The following is a 19,262-nucleotide window of genomic DNA, read 5'->3' as shown; positions in this document are numbered from 1 at the left end:
TGAGGTGTTGCTTTTGCTGTTGTTGTTCTTGTTCTTGTTCTTGTTGTTATTTAACAAACACTTAAAAGAATACTTCATATTGACATAAACTTCATTTATGCTACTTTATAGTTCACTGGAGACAAAACTCAATCACCAACAAGTAATTGAAAAATCTAACAGTCCTTAATCCTGTTAACCCTTTTTCAGTCAAATGATATAATTTTCATTCCTTATCATCCCACAAATCTTCATCAGACTTGATGGGTTTACTACATTAATCCCAAACCATTTTCTTTGTATTGTCAGTAACCTGAGAAGGATCTGGGCTTAAATGCCTTTATTACATATAGTTTAATGTACATTCAAGTGGCATAGGATGTGCCTCTTGGAAGTAGTTAGATCACACCCCACCATATTTATTTTGGTCACATGGCTTACCAATCTGTTGTTCTTAGTCTGTCCCCCTTTTACCAGTACTTTTACCATCATCACCTTTGTAAGGCAAAGCTACAAATGCACCACACATTTTGAATAGTTGGGATGAGAGGGCTGACTCATTATATATGTCAGAATAATTATAATTCTGTACACAGCAAATTGCAACCTGCCAATAGAAACCTACCCTAACTGAATAAATTTGGAGAGTGATAGACATCCTTCTGTTCTGGGGGTACCATAAGGCATTACAAGAATAATAAACTGTCTCAAGAGGTTAGGCAAGTAATGTTTCTCCTCTGATTCTTAGTTTATCAACATAATTATGCATTCAAATTTCACAAACAAATTAACATTGTAGGCTAGCTGATCATGATTTAGGGAGGTGAATGGCTATGATCTTCAACTTATGAAATTCCATCCTTTAAACGAAGAAAAGAAAAAAAAAATGCAGAATATAAGAAAGAAAAGAACTGCTCTGACAGTGTTAGTGCTCCTTAAATGAGCTTATGATACAACAGCTCACAGAGATGGCTGCAGAATTCTAAAAGCATACTACAATTATTCTGAAAAAAAATGATATCTTCCTTCATGATTCAGAATTTTGTTTTATTGACACAGGAAACTATATCACCGCGCGCCAATTTGCCAGAAAAAGAAAGTGGTTGATTAAAGCTGCAAAAAGTAGGTAGCAAAGTAGAAAACAAGGATTGAATGCAAAGCTGAAAAATCTAACCCAAAACTTCAATTGTAATTTCATATTTTTTCACTGGGTAAATTTTGTCATGGTGTTTAAACTTGGTATAGCCACCTATATCAAAATTGCCAACACAGCAATGAAAGCGATGCAAAGTAAGTTGTCAATGTAGCACATATATTTTATATATCGCCATAGTGGAATACAATAACTACTGGCTGCCTAAATAATTCTCCATTTAACCTCCTGGAACTACCCGAGTCAGCTTTTGTAAATGGTTGTCCAAAACCTATAATCTGGTGGCGGTAGAACAGCCATTAATATGGTGCCAAGTATGAGTGAGCAATATATAAAGCTATATAGCTCATTCACTTTCCAGTGGAAATACTATCACTAGCTAGGGTGCACTAATTAAAGAGCTGGTCTGGGACTGGACTGGGATTGCATAGAGCTAGCTAGCCATATTCCATCATGCATAGAATCTTTGTTTCATGGATTAGTTTAGGCCTCCTGCTTATAATTTGTGCTGGCCGTCAAGCTGAGGGACGGGCTTTCTTCGTTTTCGGAGATTCTCTGGTGGACAATGGCAACAATGACTTCTTGGTCACCACTGCCCGAGCAGACTCATATCCTTATGGCATAGACTATCCAACTCACAGACCAACCGGCCGTTTTTCTAACGGCCTCAACATACCTGACCTTATCAGTACGCTTCTTAATTACTACATTTGTATTATATATATCCCTTTAGTGATTTTTTCCTGTGGAGGACAAGATTAATGATCATATTTGAACATATTAATTTGCATGCATTCATTTTCAGGTGAGCAAATTGGGTCAGAGCCCACATTGCCATACTTGAGTCCACTGCTCACTGGAGAAAGGCTACTTGTTGGTGCCAACTTTGCTTCTGCTGGGATTGGAATTCTCAATGACACTGGAATCCAGTTTGTAAGTAGTACTAGTACTCCTTTTTAAGCTTATTAAGTAGTACTAGTACTAGTACTAGTAATATATATTTTAAAAAATGCATGGTACTTTCTTTTTTCTTTTTCTTTTTTATTATTGAGCTATATATGTCCAATAATACATGTTAATTACCTTGGATGTGCAGCTTAACATAATCCGAATCTTCAAACAACTGGAGTACTTCGAACAATATCAGACAAGGGTGAGTGCTCTAATTGGAGCTGATCAGACTCAAGCACTTGTGAACCAAGCACTGGTTCTTATCACTCTTGGTGGCAATGATTTTGTGAACAACTACTACTTGTTGCCCTTCTCTGCTAGATCTCGCCAGTACTCTCTCCCAGACTATGTTGTCTACCTCATTTCCGAATATCGCAAAATTCTAGCGGTATATAATTTTATGTTTCCTGCTCTACTTTTTAGTACTTAATTGCACATATTTCTTTCTTTAAAGTCTTTTAACTATTTCTGCTACTACTATTTTATGCACTATACATGGAAGGTGTAACAGTAACACCATGCATGCATATATATATATATATATATATATGCCTAGAGAACTGGTCAGAAGAGAGTAGGAGGGTGTGAGTAATGGTGATGTGACTTGAAAGGAAGCAGGGAGTTATGGAAAGATATGTTTGGTTGGTGAGACCAGCAGGCATTGTGAGATTTTCATTAATGCCCTTTTGACAAATGCACTTATGATTATCTACTAGCATTAAAGATGTTTGGAGGAGAACATAAATAGTAGGGAATGTTCACAGTCCTTAGACAAATTAATAAGCATTAAACTTTTAAACTTTAAAAGTTTAAGTTAATTGTTAGGGAATGGACCAACAATATATATTAAGTTAACACATTCTATCATATGCAGCGCACCTAACATCTTACACACTAACAAATAAGCGGGGCTGGGGTTTCAAACTCGGATGTCGTACAATCATGTTAGGCAATCACTTAACTCCAAAAGTGAGCTTAAACTGTTAATTAAGAAATAAATCAATAATATATATTTAGTTAACACTATCTAAGGTGCACTAATGTGACTGATACTGACTGCAAATGCATGATTCATATGACTTAAAAATTAAAATGCATGATGTGTGGTTTCACAAATAATGCAGAGGCTATATGAATTGGGAGCGCGCCAGGTTTTGGTGACAGGCACTGGACCACTAGGGTGTGTTCCTGCATCGTTGGCCCAGCGTAGCACAAATGGCGAGTGCGCTGTTGAGCTGCAACGAGCTGCCAGCTTGTTCAACCCACAACTAATCCAAATGATCAATGATCTTAACAGTCAAGTTGGTTCAGATGTCTTTGTTGCTGCAAATGCAATGCAAATGCACATGGATTTCATCTCTGATCCTCAAGCCTACGGTACGTCTTGTTAAATTTATAGGTACAACTTATTTTTAAAAACCGGCTTGGGAAAAAAGTGTACGTGTCCAACATTTTATATTGTATTGTCTCATAGGTATGCAATAATTAAGATACATAATATTGATATGGTTTTGCAGGATTTGTGACTTCAAAGGTAGCATGCTGTGGGCAAGGACCTTACAATGGCATTGGGCTGTGCACAATAGTCTCCAACTTGTGCCCCAACAGAGATTTGTATGCATTTTGGGATCCATACCATCCTTCTGAGAAGGCTAACAGAATCATTGTGCAACAAATCTTGACTGGAACCAACAAGTACATGCACCCAATGAACCTCAGCACTATTTTGGCCTTGGACTCTAGGACCTAGCTAGCTATAAAGGGTGCTTCTTTTTATAATGATTAAATGATCATTCCATCTATATGTGTGCCCTCCTTAGTAATATTTCTATTAATTATATATTTTCCTTATATGATTATATCACGAAAACTTTAGTATAATGTTGTAATTTAATTTGCAAGTTAATTTCAAGCTAGCTTTGTATTTGTTTGTCTCTCTCACAATCATTGTCAGTGATTAATAAAAGTGACAAATGCCTCTAGTTTAAGAGGTATTTAGTGTTGGAGAAATTTTAAATTCAAATCTCTCCCGTAGATTAAAATAAAATATAAAAAATTAAGCATAATCATGGCAAGATAGCCCATCAAGGCCCAAAACACAGGATTCTTCTCAAGCATTTAAGGCCCGACCCGTTAAAATTAAGAATGATATGAAAGCCCATGCCCAATAAGCCACACCTACATATGCACGTCATTGGCCCATGTTTTTCTTGGGAAGTTCTTTGGTCCATGTTTGGCATGACCATGATTAGGGCTGTGTTTCACACGAGTTCATTCCAAACTCAACCGCTAAGACATACATTAAACAAAACAAGCCTTTATTAGTTTATTTACCTCTCGCAACTACTAGAGTGGCACACCTGCACACATCAATTGCTCAACTGAATGCATAGTGTTGTGTGTCTTTTTTGGGTAGAAATGTAAATATTTATGTTATTGTTATTATTTGTCATGCATAATTCACACAGCCACAGTGCTAGTAGTCATTTCAAAACAATTAATTGACAAAAAAAAAAATCTAATCAATGATATGGGCCATAACTTCATTAGATAATTCAGATTTCAGAGTTCAGACAGCTGTGCATGTTGAAGTACTTCAATGGTGCAGAAGTGCAGAACTACAACCTAACTATGAAGGACATGAAAACAAAAGCAAACTCTAGGAGAAGACTCGACAGCTAATGAGCTATGTACGTATGCAGTTATGAACATTTCTGAAATAAATTGCTATGGTCCAATAAAAGGACCAATGGCAGTGTGATATGAACCTATCTCTCCTGTGACATTAACTTAGCCTCCAAATGTGTTGAAGCATATATATATTTTTTCTATTTTCCTTTGCCAAACAAGTCTCGGCAAAGAGAAATCAAGAACAATAATACTAGTAGTACTCTCTTCTTTCAAACTAGCTATTTGTATATAACATCATTTCTCTCACAATTAATGACATGACTAGCATGTGATGACCATTTATTGTGAGAGAAATGATATATGTACATGTTACATGTAAGTTTTGATAATACAAACATCATAATCTGATCAAGAAAAATTAAGGATACCTACAAAGGAATTTAACCTTGATAATTACTTGGTCAGATAGTGGTTGGTTGGTTTAATTTTCCTTCTACTCTTATTAATTGATCCTATATATATATATTTAGCTTATGATCAATCTACAATAATGTTGCACTTGAACCTCATAACTCATAAGATTTAAGAACTTAATAATATATATACCAAGATTAGCTCAAATTAATTGGTGCAGTAGCAGCACCAATTAATTTGAACTAATTAATCTTGCTTAATTAATTGTACTAGCTCTTGGACATTTGAAGCTAGCTAGCTGCTTAGCTGGTCCCTTAGTATCAAATGCAGCAGAAAATTAAAGAGCCTCAAAAGTAGGTTGAGATCAAAAAGTGTTGAATAAACTCCACACAATCCCTTGGAAAAAGCTAAGGCTTGTTAGTTGAACCGTTTCTCCAGCTAAAGTTAATATTGTAGGAACCATGTTGTTGTATAGTAGTTGGTATTATAAAGGCTCCTACAAGGCTACAACTCATTTTACTATATAATATATTACTTCGTATAGTAGTGGTCCAATAATTTTGAGGGAAAGGTTCTTTGGGGGCCCCAATTAATCCCATGTTTGGTAGTACAACTTTTCTGCTAAATTACTGTTTTTGAAATGCTGCTAAGTAAGAGATATTAAGCATGCAACTATGCTTTTGAATTTAGGCTCCAATCAACCTTCTAATCATTCCAATCAGGGCAACGAATTCAGAACCATACTACAGTGTACATGGAGAATGATTGGCTGCAAATTTAAAAGCTGTGATAGTAGGTTGGCTTGCCATTAAACCTCTGCAAACTTTTTGACTAAATTATTACACATTGTAAATTATCATAATTAGCTTGAAAGGCGCATGCAGAAAGTGAATGTTCTGCACAGGCCTGTATGATGGAAAAGTAAAAATGGGGTTGGAGGGTGAGTTAAGAGAGAACAAACTTGAACCACATATATGCAGGTTAATTCAAGCTGGTTTTAAAATATGGCATGCATGTATTACTCTTAAATGGGTTGGCAATTCGGGTCAACCCATTTCCATTGGTAATTAAATCTAACATAACCGGGTTGCATTGATCCAACCCATAGGGCTAGAACCTGACCCAAATGACACCTATACTAAAATTTTTCTCACTTGTGAGCTCTGCAGACTTGGCACGGTAAGCCTATAAGGAAGATATTACTGACCAAATTTACAAAGCTTGGTTGGCTGGTTGGAAATTCACTTCCCTTGATCACAAGTAGATATTTGAAAGGTATTCAAATATCAAGGATAGCCAGCAAACACATGGTTTTGCCATAAACACAACTACCCATATAGCTTTCTTTTGTTCAAGTGGCCCTTGCTTTTCTCCAATTGACTAGCACCCCTACCTATATATAAGACCACCTCTGATATCTGATCTATTCAAACATCCACCCAAGCTCATTGCTCAAGCATAGATAAGATATAATACTCGAGCTTCTTCGTTTTTTTCTTTTTGTTTACTTTCAGACCCAACTCCATGGCTAGTTCATTGGTTTTGGGTTCTTTAATGGTGAACATTGTTGGTCTAGTAGTACTCATGGCATTGGGTAGTTTCAGTACCCAAGCTGAGGCTAGGGCCTTTTTTGTGTTTGGAGACTCACTGGTTGACAATGGCAACAACAACTACCTTGCAACCACTGCTCGAGCTGACTCTCCCCCTTATGGCATTGACTATCCAACTGGTCGACCCACTGGCCGTTTCTCCAATGGCCGCAACATTCCTGACTTTATCAGTTGGGTTTACTTAAAATTCCTACTCTGTTTCTTCTTTATATGTATGTGTCAATGTGTGTGTGTATACACAAAATTGACTTAAAATGCTTGTCTCTGTGTGTGTATATGCAGGTGAACAACTTGGTGCAGAACCTACATTGCCATACTTGAGTCCTCAGCTCACTGGACAAAGGCTACTAGTTGGTGCCAACTTTGCTTCTGCTGGCATTGGAATCCTCAATGACACTGGTGTTCAGTTTGTAAGTTCTAATTACTTTTACAACCTCAATTTTGGGGTAAAAATCTTTAGTAAGAATTTGTAGGCCGGGTTCATTTTTTAACAGTAAAGTTTAGATTTGTTAGACGAACTCAAATTTCTAAATGCCTAGCTTCATGATGAAATTATTGCCAACAAGAAATTGACTCCTAGAAGTTGTTAAATGAATGCATGTGAATTTTTTCAGATCAACATAATCAGAATGTACAGGCAATTGGAATACTTTAAGCAATACCAGCAAAGGGTCAGTGCCCTTATTGGACCTCAACAGACCAAGCAACTTGTAAACCAAGCACTTGTTCTCCTCACTGTAGGTGGCAATGACTTTGTGAACAACTACTATTTAGTGCCTTTCTCTGCAAGATCTCGCCAATATAATCTGCCAGATTATGTCAAATTTCTCATAACCGAGTTCAGAAAACTTCTTTTGGTAATTAAGTAACCGCTTAAATTTAATTATTGACTTAATTATGCAATGTAAGTGTACGTTTGTTGCTAATTGATTATATAATGTGTCATTTTTCAGAGTCTATATGACCTGGGAGTACGCAGAGTTTTGGTGACAGGTACAGGACCTCTGGGGTGCGTTCCAGCGGAATTGGCCCAGCGAGGCAGGAATGGTCAATGCGCACCTGAGTTGCAACGTGCTGCCGCTTTGTACAACCCCCAACTTGTTCAGATGCTAAAAGGACTCAACAGTCAACTTGGTGCTGATGTCTTCATTGCTGCCAACACACAGCAGTCCCGCAATGATTTCGTCGATAACCCTCAAGCATTTGGTATGCATACTAAACTATATATGATCCAACATTAAGAATTATGGTGTTCGTGTTCGTGTTCGTGTTCACTTGGGAATGTATTATAATGTTTTTGGCCTCCCCAAAGTCGTTATTGACATGCTTGATTGGTTTGTACAGGATTTGTTACATCAAAGGTTGCATGCTGTGGGCAAGGACCTTTCAATGGGATAGGACTGTGCACTGTGGCCTCAAACTTGTGCCCCAACAGAAACCTATACGCATTTTGGGATGCATTTCATCCAACAGAAAAAGCAAACAGATTGATTGTTCAGAACATCTTGACAGGCTCTACCAAGTACATGGACCCCATGAATCTCAGCACCATCTTGGCTATGGATTCCAGGACCTAGATCAAGAGTAGATCCAAAAGATTATTTGTCTTGATTTCCATTCCATTTTGAAACTATATATGGATGAGGACTTCAATTAATATTTATATATACTAGATGTGTGTGTTGCATGCCATGCTAGCTAAATACTATGATTCATATTTCTGTGTGTGTTGGAATTAATGTCTAGTAAAAGTGTAAAACTGAGCTTCCGAGGCCAGTTACTTTATTTTGTAGTGGTTGATGGGTAAACATTGACCAGATTTTATCTGTCTTTTAAGTAATAATGTCAAACTCACAATAATTACTTCCACTGAGTCTTCATTCTCTGGTTTTATTTTAAATTTTGTAAATTTACTGATCTTAACCTATGTTGCTTGGATACAGATATGCTGACAGTGTAAAATCAACTAATATCTCCAAACTTCTTTAAAAAGAAAAAAACGACTATTCCCGGAACTCAAATTTTATGGTAGACAATTACGTTGGTGTTATTTCTAATTTTCTAGGAAACTGAACATCCTTGCCTAGGCCAATTGCACACTTATGTATTAATATTGCAGTCCACTCCATACATATATACATGATGACTCTTATAAAAAAGGGGTGTGCACAGGTCAGTTTGGGTTGGGTTGAGGCCCAAATCACCAACCTCGGGTTAAGAGATAAAATAGGCTGATAATGAAATGGGCTGAAAAGGCCTTCCTCATAAAGATGCCCTCCAATAGTCCAATGAAAGGTTTCAAACTTCATTTAAGCAAAAAGTTCTCTTAATTACAACAAAATTGTTCAGATGACAGAGAACTTTTGAGCAATCGTGAGGGATAATTTGGATTAAATTAGTTTATGAGCTCAATGCTTTTGCCAACAAACTCAAGGCATCCTGGTTGACTTGTCCTTTGTTTGACACAACACGCTGGGTGCATTTAAGCTATATCTTCAAATTATTGTATGCAAAAAAAAAAAAAAAAATCTTAGTAAGCTCTTAAAACAACATTTTGCAGGTGAGGAATCTGGAAATGGCTTATTTAAAAATGTGGTGCATTGCTCAGGCCAGTGTCCCCAGCATTTTAAAGTCACTGAGAATGATAGATAATGGGTTTAGGGAAGTCACAAATTAACATTTTGCAGAATGTAAAGTACAAATGCAAGGTTTCTTTTTCATATATTCCGTACAGGTTTAACAAAGAGAAATCACCTTTTAGAGATATGAAATCTCAAAAGAATGTGTGAATCAATATATTAGATTTTGTTCTACACGATGAAAATATAGATGTCATTAATGATGTAATCAGTAATTTAAAAGTACAACTTTAGAGGTTATAAACTTGGAAAGTAACACAAAATTTAGAAATTTAGGATGAAAATGTATTAGGAGAGGATCCTTAACTTAAATAGATATAGATAGGCTATAACACAATATTTTGTTCTACATGACTCATCAAAAGATCGATCATATGGAAAATGTAAAGGATGGTGTCAAGAAAATTTCGGTGCTGATTGTGGACGATGACTCTGTCACTCGGATGTGCTATAATGCGCTTTTAAAACGTTTTAAATGTTGTCATATACAAACTCAAGTTGCAGAGGATGGGAAACAAGCAGTTAATCTCTATCGTTTTGGGACTACTTTTGATCTCATTCTTATGGACATGGAGATGCCTATCATGACTGGACCTGAGGTTGATTTATTGAACGATTTTCATGATTATATCTTTAATAATTTATATTGAGATCCTAAATAGTAACATTAAATTTTTTTTTTTAAATTTAATTAATATGCATGACAAATGGTTGACTGAATGTTGTAGGCAACAAAGGAACTAAGAAGCTTGGGTTTCACTGGGATGATCGTGGAAGTCACTTCATGTGATCTGGATTATGCAAAACGAGTTTTCATTGAAGCAGGTGCAAATGCATGTTATGCAAAGCCTCTAACTGCTGAAAGCATTACCTCCGTCCTTCAACTAGATCGATTTGGTTCATGATCGAGCTCCAATTACAACATCGACCGCCTTTGGATTTGTGCTTTTCCTTTTATTTTCAAGTCTTTTTTGTTACTTTGATCTCTGTAGTGGTGCTTGTAAGGTTTTAGTTAATTTTCTCAAAAAAAAAAAAAAAAAAAGGGCCACAAAGATTTGGACTATAGCGTACATATATATAATGTGATTCATTCGTCGTCTTTGTGTGTACGCTAGGAGTGTGATTTGGATTGGAAAATTCGAATCCCACCGATTCCAATTTGAAAATAACCAATTTTGGAATGTCAGAATCAAATCCGAAATCCGAATATGCCGAATTCCGAAAAAATAGGATTGGAATTGGAATGTATTTGTAAGTTTCGATTAAATTCGAATTCCGATCCGAAATTTTTTAAAGGCATTCCGATTCGATATTTTTGAAATTATGCCAATTTATTCCGTATTTATATTAATATTATATTATTTATTTAGTTTTTTACTATATGTTTCATTAATTTGTTATTTGTTTCAAATATACACATACATATATATTAAAAAAAAATAACTAATACTATTAATATAAACATATGTATATTATAAATATATGTGTATCATAATAACATAAATGCTAACAAAAACATCTACATTTTTTGTACGTGTAATTACTAATTTTTTTAATTTATTTTTACTAATAACAAAAAGTAACGTGAAGATTCTGATTTTTTATCTGAAAATTTCGAATTTTTATTCGAAAGTTTCGAAAATGTGATATTTCAAAAAAATTCGAAAATTTTGAGAAATTCGAAAATTCTGAATTGGAATGAGATGTTGAAATTCCGATTTTTGGAATAGAAATTTCATTCTGAAATTTTTTGAATTGAAATTAGAACACTCTATTTTCGATCCGATTCGTCCGAAACACACCCCTAGTGTACGCTTTCATTATTTCCTATTGAACAATGAATGTGTTTGTTACTTTGATGATATAAGTAAATGAATTTCATAAATTCTAAATTCTGATGGATATAATTAATGAAAAATCAATTTTATCTGACTTTATTCTAAACATATCAACGCAACTTTACTTTTCTTAATTTTTAGAGTATATATGGAGATCCATAGTTAATAAGACTAAGGTCTCATTAATTACTAATTAGTGTTTGATTTTGTCCTTTTGATTTTTTATATTTGATTCTTAATTAATTATGTATTTTAGGAATGCAAATCTTTAATTTATATGTATACGTAAATATTTCTTGTAAATTGTATTTCATTCTCCTATTATCAGACAAATGAGATCCGATATGAGGTTAATTAGATCCAATTTCAAAATTGAAAACCCCCTCAATTTTCTTACCAAAATTGAAAAATCCCTCACTTTTTGTGACTTTGTAATGTGTGGTAAAAAACAGTTAAACCCCTTGATTTTATAAAAGAAAAAACAGTTAAACTTAAACCCCCTCCCGCTCAGCCGCTCTTGAACCCCTTAAACCATCAACAGAAAAGCACCCGCCTTAATACCTTATCCACTCACTGCATCACCCCCGCTTATGCACTCAAATGTCCACTCTCCTCCTCTCCTTGAATTCATTCCCTACCTTCTTCCCCTGCAAATTCAAATCCCCAAACGACACTACCTCCCTCGTCGTACGCGCATCCGCGGTCTCAGCCCCAGAGAAGCGAACCCGAAGGAAGAAGAAGCAGCTCAAGGGAGACGATGGCTCCTCCTCCTCCTCCTCCGCAGCCGAGAGGAGCCTCCGCTTCACCTTCATGGAGGAGCTCATGGGCCGCGCTCGAAACCGCGACGCCAATGGAGTCGCCGACGTTATATACGACATGGTTGCCGCCGGTCTCAGCCCCGGCCCTCGCTCCTTCCACGGCTTGATCGTCGCTCACGCTCTCAACGGCGACACCGAGGCCGCGGTACATTCTCTTTTATTTAAATTTATATTTCCCCTAATTTCTAAAAATAATGTTCTCTCTTTCATTTGGGATTTGAATTACTGACCGTTGCTATGTGGAATTGTGAATGGAAGATGCAATCATTGAGAAGGGAGTTGAGTGCGGGGCTTCGCCCTCTCCACGAAACATTCATTGCGTTGATTCGATTGTTTGGTTCCAAGGGTCGTGCTACAAGGGGATTAGAAATTCTTGCGGCTATGGAGAAATTACATTATGACATTCGCCAAGCTTGGCTTCTTCTTGTTGGTACAAACTTCACCCTGTTGCTCCTAAATCATAATAATAAGTTGCACGTTGTTGTCCATTGCTTCAAATGTTAGGATATCTTATTTGAGTTTGTGAACAGAGGAGCTTATTCGGACCCACCATTTGGAAGATGCCAACAAAGTGTTCTTGAAGGGTGCCAAAGGTGGGCTCAGAGCTACTGATGAGGTCTATGATCTTCTTATAGTGGAAGACTGTAAAGTTGGGGATCATTCTAATGCCTTAGAAATTGCTTATGAAATGGAGGCCGCTGGGCGGATGGCGACAACGTTCCATTTCAATTGTCTTCTTAGTGTGCAGGTGACCTTTTCTGAACGTGTTGTTTTTTGCTTACTTTATCTGCAAATAATATCCATTTAGCAATTTTTCTTGGGTTAATATCCTCTTTAAAACAGTTTAAAGAAAGTGAACATGTTTGATTTGAAATATTTAGACCTGTTGGTATGAAATGTTTACATGTTGCTAGTAAATTATTGCAAGCATCTTTACCTAGTTGTTTACTATCATAGGTTCTCTTGTCAGCCTGATATTTTTCTTTCCTTTGAATGATATAGGCTACTTGTGGAATTCCAGAAATAGCATTTGCTACGTTTGAGAACATGGAGTATGGAGAAGGTTAGTTATTTTGTTTTTTTAATCTTTTAGTGCTTGTATCTTTATTAACAATTTCCTGTAAGCTATTAATCTTCTTATGATTAAGCATTGATAATCAGCTGTGTTAAAATTATTCAGTATTTGACTTTAGGAATGCTTATTTCTTTTTTCCATCTTGTGTGTAGAAGAATGCACTAGCCTTATGTAATTTAGCATTGAGTTAGTCCATGTGTCACACTCATTCTCATAACCATAAATTTGGCTTCTGTTAATTTTGGTCCATATTGAAGGAACCTTTCTAAGAGCTTATGTGGTTTATTATAGTTGTAGATTGTGAAATTGAGTTATATATTACTTGCTGCAGAGTTAGATCTATGTTTATTCAAGTTTAATTCTTCTCAGAATCCTTTGTTTTCTGTTCTTCAGGGTTTATACTCATAGTTTTCTTTACAAAACAGAATACATGAAACCTGACACGGAGACATATAATTGGGTGATCCAAGCATATACCAGAGCTGAATCGTATGATAGGTAGTTTCTGTAGCACATAAGTAATTCCAGCTGTCCATTTAATTTCAAAATTTATTTTTTTATTTTTTTATCCTATGCTTTGGAATTTCAACTTCTTAAGTTGTTTAGACTTAAAGATTTCAATCCACTGTGTTTTCTGTTTTTATATTTGTCATAACATTGGGGTTCAATATGATTTGTAGAGTGCAAGATGTTGCTGAGTTACTTGGCATGATGGTTGAAGACCACAAGCGTTTGCAGCCTAATGTGAAAACCTATGCGTAAGCATTTTGTATATTTTATTAATTATGTAAAAGTTGGTGGTGTATCATTTGTTTTTTTCTTAGTCTTTTTAATCTCCCAAGATATTTAAAAATGCACTTGAAACATTTTAATTAGAGATTTCTAACCCACGAAAGACTCTTTTTACCTTGTCATTCTTGGAGTTGTGAGACCCACACTAGCCCTAACTAGAACAATGCTATAATCTGGGCTGAAGGTATATCTGGAATTGAGTCCAGTACTGTAAAGGCCCAATGTGCTATTTAAAAAGACATTTGTTAGCCAATGTGGACTATCTACTTTGATTAATTGTTGAGCTTTGGCTACCAAACAGTGTATTTTTTATAGTTTTGTTATCTCAAAAGTTCCATTTCCTTTGGGGCAGAGACATTCTCAAGTTCAACCAACATCTTATGTTAGCATTGTATATTTCTTCTTTATTTTTCCCTTTTCCTTTCTTTTGAAATATGTTTACCTTGATGTTCAGGTTGTTAGTTGAGTGCTTCACCAAGTATTGTGTAGTAAGAGAGGCAATACGGCATTTTCGTGCCCTCAAAAATGTTGAAGGGGGAACAAAAGTTTTACATAATGAAGGAAACTTTGAGGACCCTCTGTCTTTGTATCTTCGAGCTTTATGTCGAGAAGGTATACATATGTTTCATTTATCTTCATAACAAGCGTAATCTCATTTCTTCCTCTCATTCTCTGTGTAGTAGTTGTAGTAGTAGCTCTTCCATTTTTATATCAAACAAGTTTTGGAGAATTGTTAACAAAAACTATTGAATTTTCTTTATGGATCATGTGATGTATAAGGATTTGTGCAAGTGTAAGGATTTGTGCAAGTGATGTTGGATCCTAGCTTTTCTAAAAATTCACTGTGTTGACTTGTGGTGTCAGTAACCTACCAAAATTTTGTTGCATGCTGCTATTGATATCTTGGTTGACCTGTTAGGCTCATACAATATTTTGTATGCTTTTTTGACCCATATTATGGATCTTTCATTCTTAGACTTTACTAAGACCCCATTGATTTGATTAATGGATATGTTTGTTTCCAGGAAGAATTGTTGAGTTAGTAGAAGCTTTAGAAGCTATGACCAAAGACAACCAACCAATTCCACCACGAGCCATGATTTTGAGCAGAAAGTACCGGACACTGGTGAGTTCATGGATTGAACCTTTGCAAGAGGAAGCTGAACTTGGACATGAGATTGATTACATGGCCAGGTGTGTGTGTGGGTGTGTCATGTGTGTGTTAATAGGTACTCCAGTTGCTGCAAGTCTTTTTGTTCATCCAGTTCTACAGTAGAAGGGGGAAAGAGGAAGTAATGAGTTAATGAGCAGATTTTGGCTCCCACTCACCCTCTCTCCCCTTTTCTTGTTTCTATTTACTTGTAGTTAATCTACTATAGTTTGCATTGACGATCAAAAAAAGAAAAATGATGTTAACCTTGTTGGTGTGTTGACTGATTTGTACATGAATCAGGTACATTGCAGAGGGTGGGCTTACAGGTGAGCGCAAGCGATGGGTGCCTCGAAGAGGGAAAACTCCACTAGATCCTGATGCTGCTGGGTTTATATATTCAAACCCTATGGAAACCTCGCTCAAGCAAAGGTGTCTTGAGGATTGGAAGATACACAATAGAAAGCTTTTGAGAGTGTTACGGAATGAAGGAATTGCAGCTTTAGGAGATGCATCTGAAACAGATTATATTAGAGTGGAGATGAGGTTAATGAAAATTATAAAGGGTCCTGACCAGAGTGTTTTAAAGCCCAAAGCTGCTAGTAAGATGGTAGTATCTGAATTGAAGGAAGAACTAGAAGCACAAGGTCTGCCAACTGATGGTACTAGAAATGTTCTTTACCAGCGTGTCCAAAAAGCAAGGAGAATAAATCGCTCTCGTGGTCGACCCCTCTGGGTTCCTCCTGTGGAGGAGGAGGAAGAAGAGGTTATTTATTTATTTATTTATTTTATTTTATTTTTTCCTGCTTGTGTTCTTCCTGTTGGCGGGGTTACACATCTCTGCAAGAATTTTCCCCCCTTTTGGCTGCACTTGAGTGTTCACTCTGTACTGATAATCAAATCTGATCTCACAGGTTGATGAAGAGCTGGATGAACTAATCTCACGGATCAAGCTGGAAGAAGGAAATACAGAGTTCTGGAAGCGTCGTTTCCTTGGAGAAGGCTTCAGTAGTGATCAGGAAAAGCCACTAGATGTTGCAAAATTTGAACCTCTGGATGTCTCAGATAGTGTCAGTGTTGTAGATGTTGCAAAAGAGGTTGAAGATGATGAGGCTGAAGCTGATGATCTTGATGATGATGATGACGATGACGATGATGTTGATGATGAGGAGGGGGAGGAGGAAGAGGAGGTAGAGGTAGAGGTAGAACAAGCTGAGAGACAAGATGTAGAGAGGGTTAAGGAAAAGGAAATTGAAGCTAAGAAGCCTCTCCAAATGATTGGAGTACAGTTGTTGAAAGATTCTGATCAAACAAGTACAACATCTAAAAAGTCAAGGAGAAGAGCTTCTCGATTATCAGCTGACGTATGGCATTATAGTTTTACTTATGTTTTACATTTTTTTCCCGAGGGTATGAAGTATAGAGGCACCTCATCAAACTTAATTTTTCTACGTTTTTCAAACAAGTCTCTTATGTTTTTTTTTTGTTTTGGATAGGGAACAAGAAATTTTATGACTTAGTTCTAGTCACCTCTCATGCAATATATATGACAAATATGAGGCTAGAGTGCTGTTAGCGAGTGAAATGTCTGAATTGTCAATGGTTTGTCTCTATTTTTTGGGTCTAGTGGAGGCCTTTTGGGCCTATGCCTATGATTCTAAAGAATGGGACGTAGCCCTCTCCCATCTTATAATTCTCTGTACCTTGGTGTGGGGGGGGGAGGGGGGGGAGAGATTCAATCACAGGTCTTGGTGACAGTAATAGAATTTACTAAGTGAGATGCCATGCCACCCTTCTTCTTTTTTTTTTAAATCATTACCTATTTATTTTAATCCTTCTTAGTAGTTTTGTATATATTTATACACATTTTGTTTATGGATGCAGAACGATGATGATGATGACTGGTTTCCTGAGGATATAGTTGAGGCATTTAAGGAGTTAAGGAAAAGGAAAGTTTTTGATGTATCTGACATGTATACATTAGCTGATGCTTGGGGTTGGACATGGGAAAGAGAATTGAAGAACAGACCTCCTAGAAAATGGTCACAGGAGTGGGAAGTTGAGTTGGCAATTAAAGTTATGATGAAGGCAAGTTCTTATATGTGTATAATGTACTCCATTATTCACTTGCAATGCTATTTTCATTTTCTTCTCATTAACTGTTATGTATTTTCTGTGCTTCACAGATTCTGATCCTTTGTACAAAAAATTTAACAATTCATTCTAGATTACCAGAAGTGAGTTAAAATATATGACCAATTTGATGGATTACCTCAATGAAGTCTTCAAAAAATTCCTTGTTTGTCAGTTTTCCTTATGATGCAAAATTTTGTAAAGTGGGGGAGGAAAATGTTGAGGAGAACATGTAGAGAGGTTTATAAATTTCTTGATTTTTGTTTTTGTTTTTCAACTTTTATATTACTGTGCCTTGAGATTATTTTAGGGACTGATGTCTTTTGGAAGAGCATTTGGAAACTATGGGGCTGTCACAACCCCTTTATGACTTAAGCAATGAGCAAAGGAATGCCGGCCATTTCTTAATGAGCTTGGAATAGTATATACATTTATCATTTACTGTTCCTAATCTGAAGAATTACTGGACTTCATTTCAGGTGATAGAATTGGGTGGAACACCGACAATTGGGGACTGTGCCATGATTTTGCGTGCAGCAGCGAGGGCTCCTCTACCATCAGCTTTCTTGAAGATCTTACAGACAACACATAGTCTTGGTTATGTATTTGGCAGGTAAGACCATGTTTGGTAATATGAGGAAGATGAAAATAAAAACAAAGAAGAAAATGGGAGATGATATAAACAAGGACCACGATTCCCATCCTGATGGTGATTTGAAATTTGATTCAGTAGCTTTAATAAGTTGCAGGATCACAGAGGATGGTTTACAACATATACATTTTGAATTGGGAACTTTTAAATTAACAAGAGATATGGAGATGGAGATGTATGCTTGCTTAAATATGCCTAACAAACAAGAGATGCATTCCCACACAAATTGTGTTTGCCAAAAGCTGCTTTGATTCCATTTATTGGAGATCTTGTTTTGTTTCACATCTTATTTTGTTCTCATTTTTCGCAGTCCCCTTTATGACGAAATCATCTCGCTGTGTATTGATCTTGGGGAGGTAGATGCAGCTGTTGCAATTGTTGCAGACATGGAGACTACTGGAATCACAGTCCCAGACGAGACCTTGGACAGGGTGATTTCTGCTAGGCGGACAACCTGACTGTACTGTCAATGATGCATCTTCATAGCTGCAGTTCTTAGTTTATTCTTGAATAATCTGATTTTAAAATCATATATAGCTCGTTGTCATCTGCAATTTATAGTTTTCCCTCTTTTGGGGGGTTTAGGGTTTAGGGTTAATTTAAAGTTTTTCCTTGCTGTGTACTTAGAGCTAAATTTTGCCTACTTAGTGATAGTGTCCAATGGTAAAATCCTTAGTTTCAAAAGTTTCAAAATGTTTCTTTTATTCTTTGGAAGCGGGTTAACCCCAATCTCCCTATAAGGACTAAAGGAGGTGGCCTACAGGAGTAGGTCAGTAGGTGCTAAAGTCTTTGTTTTGTTGGTCGAAAGGTGCTAAAGTCTTTAGTTCTGTTGATGATCTGTCTAATGCAATTTTCTTTTAACTTTTTTAAGTATTCTTTGCTGTATTCATTTACTATATAGCTTAAAGATAGTCAAATTTTCTTGGCGTAGAAGACATTTGATTAATGCTTGATCCTGAAGCAAACCAAAGAAATGATGGACCGACTTCTTAAATAAAACTGCAACTGGAAATATTACGGTCATCAACTCATCATATATCAACTCTAAAGCAATCAATGAATGGATGCATAAGGCCCACCACCTTAACCAATTCCCATGTTGAGTTTGGATGGTTGACAAAGCGAATTATTTATAGAAAAGTTCCTGCTTACAACCTTAAATATTCACTGATTTAAAAAAGAATTTCCATTCTTTATTGGGTTGACAAGCTCAGCGTCAAGTGTGAAATGGGGTTGGTTTATTTGGCTGAGGACAATAACTCCTCCCTACACACCCGAGTTCGAGCCCTCCAGTGGCGAAACTAGGTGCATGACTAGTTGTGCTATAGTACAGTCGAGAATTCTGCTAAAAAAAAATTAATATATATTATATAAAAAGTTTAAAAACTCAACTCATTAAAAGGGTAAAGTTAAGGAAAAAAGAAGTA

The 19,262-nt window shown here is 36.3% G+C and overlaps 3 protein-coding genes and 1 pseudogene across 3 annotated transcripts; all 4 read left to right on the top strand.

Annotated features, from left to right (window-relative positions):
* Window positions 1–1,477: 1,477 nt before the first annotated feature.
* On the top strand, window positions 1,478–4,009 carry LOC147280710 (GDSL esterase/lipase At5g33370-like). The gene is made up of 5 exons (XM_086246546.1): window positions 1,478–1,820; window positions 1,938–2,065; window positions 2,229–2,471; window positions 3,208–3,460; window positions 3,601–4,009. The coding sequence occupies exons 1-5, from the start codon at window positions 1,586–1,588 to the stop codon at window positions 3,831–3,833; spliced, it is 1,092 nt and encodes a 363-aa protein (XP_086102672.1). The 5' UTR covers window positions 1,478–1,585; the 3' UTR covers window positions 3,834–4,009.
* Window positions 4,010–6,542: 2,533 nt separating this feature from the next.
* Window positions 6,543–8,607, top strand: LOC147280709 (GDSL esterase/lipase LTL1-like). Its single transcript, XM_086246225.1, has 5 exons — window positions 6,543–6,908; window positions 7,021–7,148; window positions 7,353–7,595; window positions 7,692–7,944; window positions 8,083–8,607. The coding sequence occupies exons 1-5, from the start codon at window positions 6,653–6,655 to the stop codon at window positions 8,313–8,315; spliced, it is 1,113 nt and encodes a 370-aa protein (XP_086102351.1). The 5' UTR covers window positions 6,543–6,652; the 3' UTR covers window positions 8,316–8,607.
* Window positions 8,608–9,751: 1,144 nt separating this feature from the next.
* On the top strand, window positions 9,752–10,282 carry LOC147280708 (two-component response regulator 24 pseudogene; annotated as a pseudogene).
* A 1,454-nt stretch (window positions 10,283–11,736) lies between these two features.
* PTAC3 (plastid transcriptionally active 3) lies at window positions 11,737–18,700 on the top strand. Its single transcript, XM_086249172.1, has 13 exons — window positions 11,737–12,178; window positions 12,292–12,463; window positions 12,564–12,781; window positions 13,036–13,096; window positions 13,534–13,606; window positions 13,789–13,866; window positions 14,355–14,512; window positions 14,926–15,094; window positions 15,354–15,816; window positions 15,965–16,414; window positions 16,935–17,138; window positions 17,663–17,796; window positions 18,146–18,700. The coding sequence occupies exons 1-13, from the start codon at window positions 11,816–11,818 to the stop codon at window positions 18,291–18,293; spliced, it is 2,691 nt and encodes an 896-aa protein (XP_086105298.1). The 5' UTR covers window positions 11,737–11,815; the 3' UTR covers window positions 18,294–18,700.
* Window positions 18,701–19,262: the final 562 nt, after the last annotated feature.

This window comes from Dryas octopetala, chromosome 6, assembly GCF_963921425.1.
Source record: "Dryas octopetala chromosome 6, drDryOcto1.1, whole genome shotgun sequence".
NCBI lineage: Eukaryota > Viridiplantae > Streptophyta > Magnoliopsida > Rosales > Rosaceae > Dryas > Dryas octopetala.
Note: the sequence above shows the minus strand (reverse complement) of the source record. Positions and strands in the feature narration are given on the sequence as shown.

Bases quoted from the DNA above. Each gene is read 5' to 3' on its own strand.
- LOC147280710 (XM_086246546.1), top strand. From the start codon at position 1,586: ATGCATAGAATCTTTGTTTCATGGATTAGTTTAGGCCTCCTGCTTATA. The intron at 1,821-1,937 runs GTACGCTTCTTA...ATTCATTTTCAG, and splicing joins CAACATACCTGACCTTATCA to GTGAGCAAATTGGGTCAGAG. The intron at 3,461-3,600 runs GTACGTCTTGTT...ATGGTTTTGCAG, and splicing joins CTCTGATCCTCAAGCCTACG to GATTTGTGACTTCAAAGGTA.
- LOC147280709 (XM_086246225.1), top strand. From the start codon at position 6,653: ATGGCTAGTTCATTGGTTTTGGGTTCTTTAATGGTGAACATTGTTGGT. The intron at 6,909-7,020 runs GTTGGGTTTACT...GTGTATATGCAG, and splicing joins CAACATTCCTGACTTTATCA to GTGAACAACTTGGTGCAGAA. The intron at 7,945-8,082 runs GTATGCATACTA...TGGTTTGTACAG, and splicing joins CGATAACCCTCAAGCATTTG to GATTTGTTACATCAAAGGTT.
- PTAC3 (XM_086249172.1), top strand. From the start codon at position 11,816: ATGTCCACTCTCCTCCTCTCCTTGAATTCATTCCCTACCTTCTTCCCC. The intron at 12,179-12,291 runs GTACATTCTCTT...TGTGAATGGAAG, and splicing joins ACGGCGACACCGAGGCCGCG to ATGCAATCATTGAGAAGGGA. The intron at 16,415-16,934 runs GTATGGCATTAT...TTATGGATGCAG, and splicing joins CTTCTCGATTATCAGCTGAC to AACGATGATGATGATGACTG.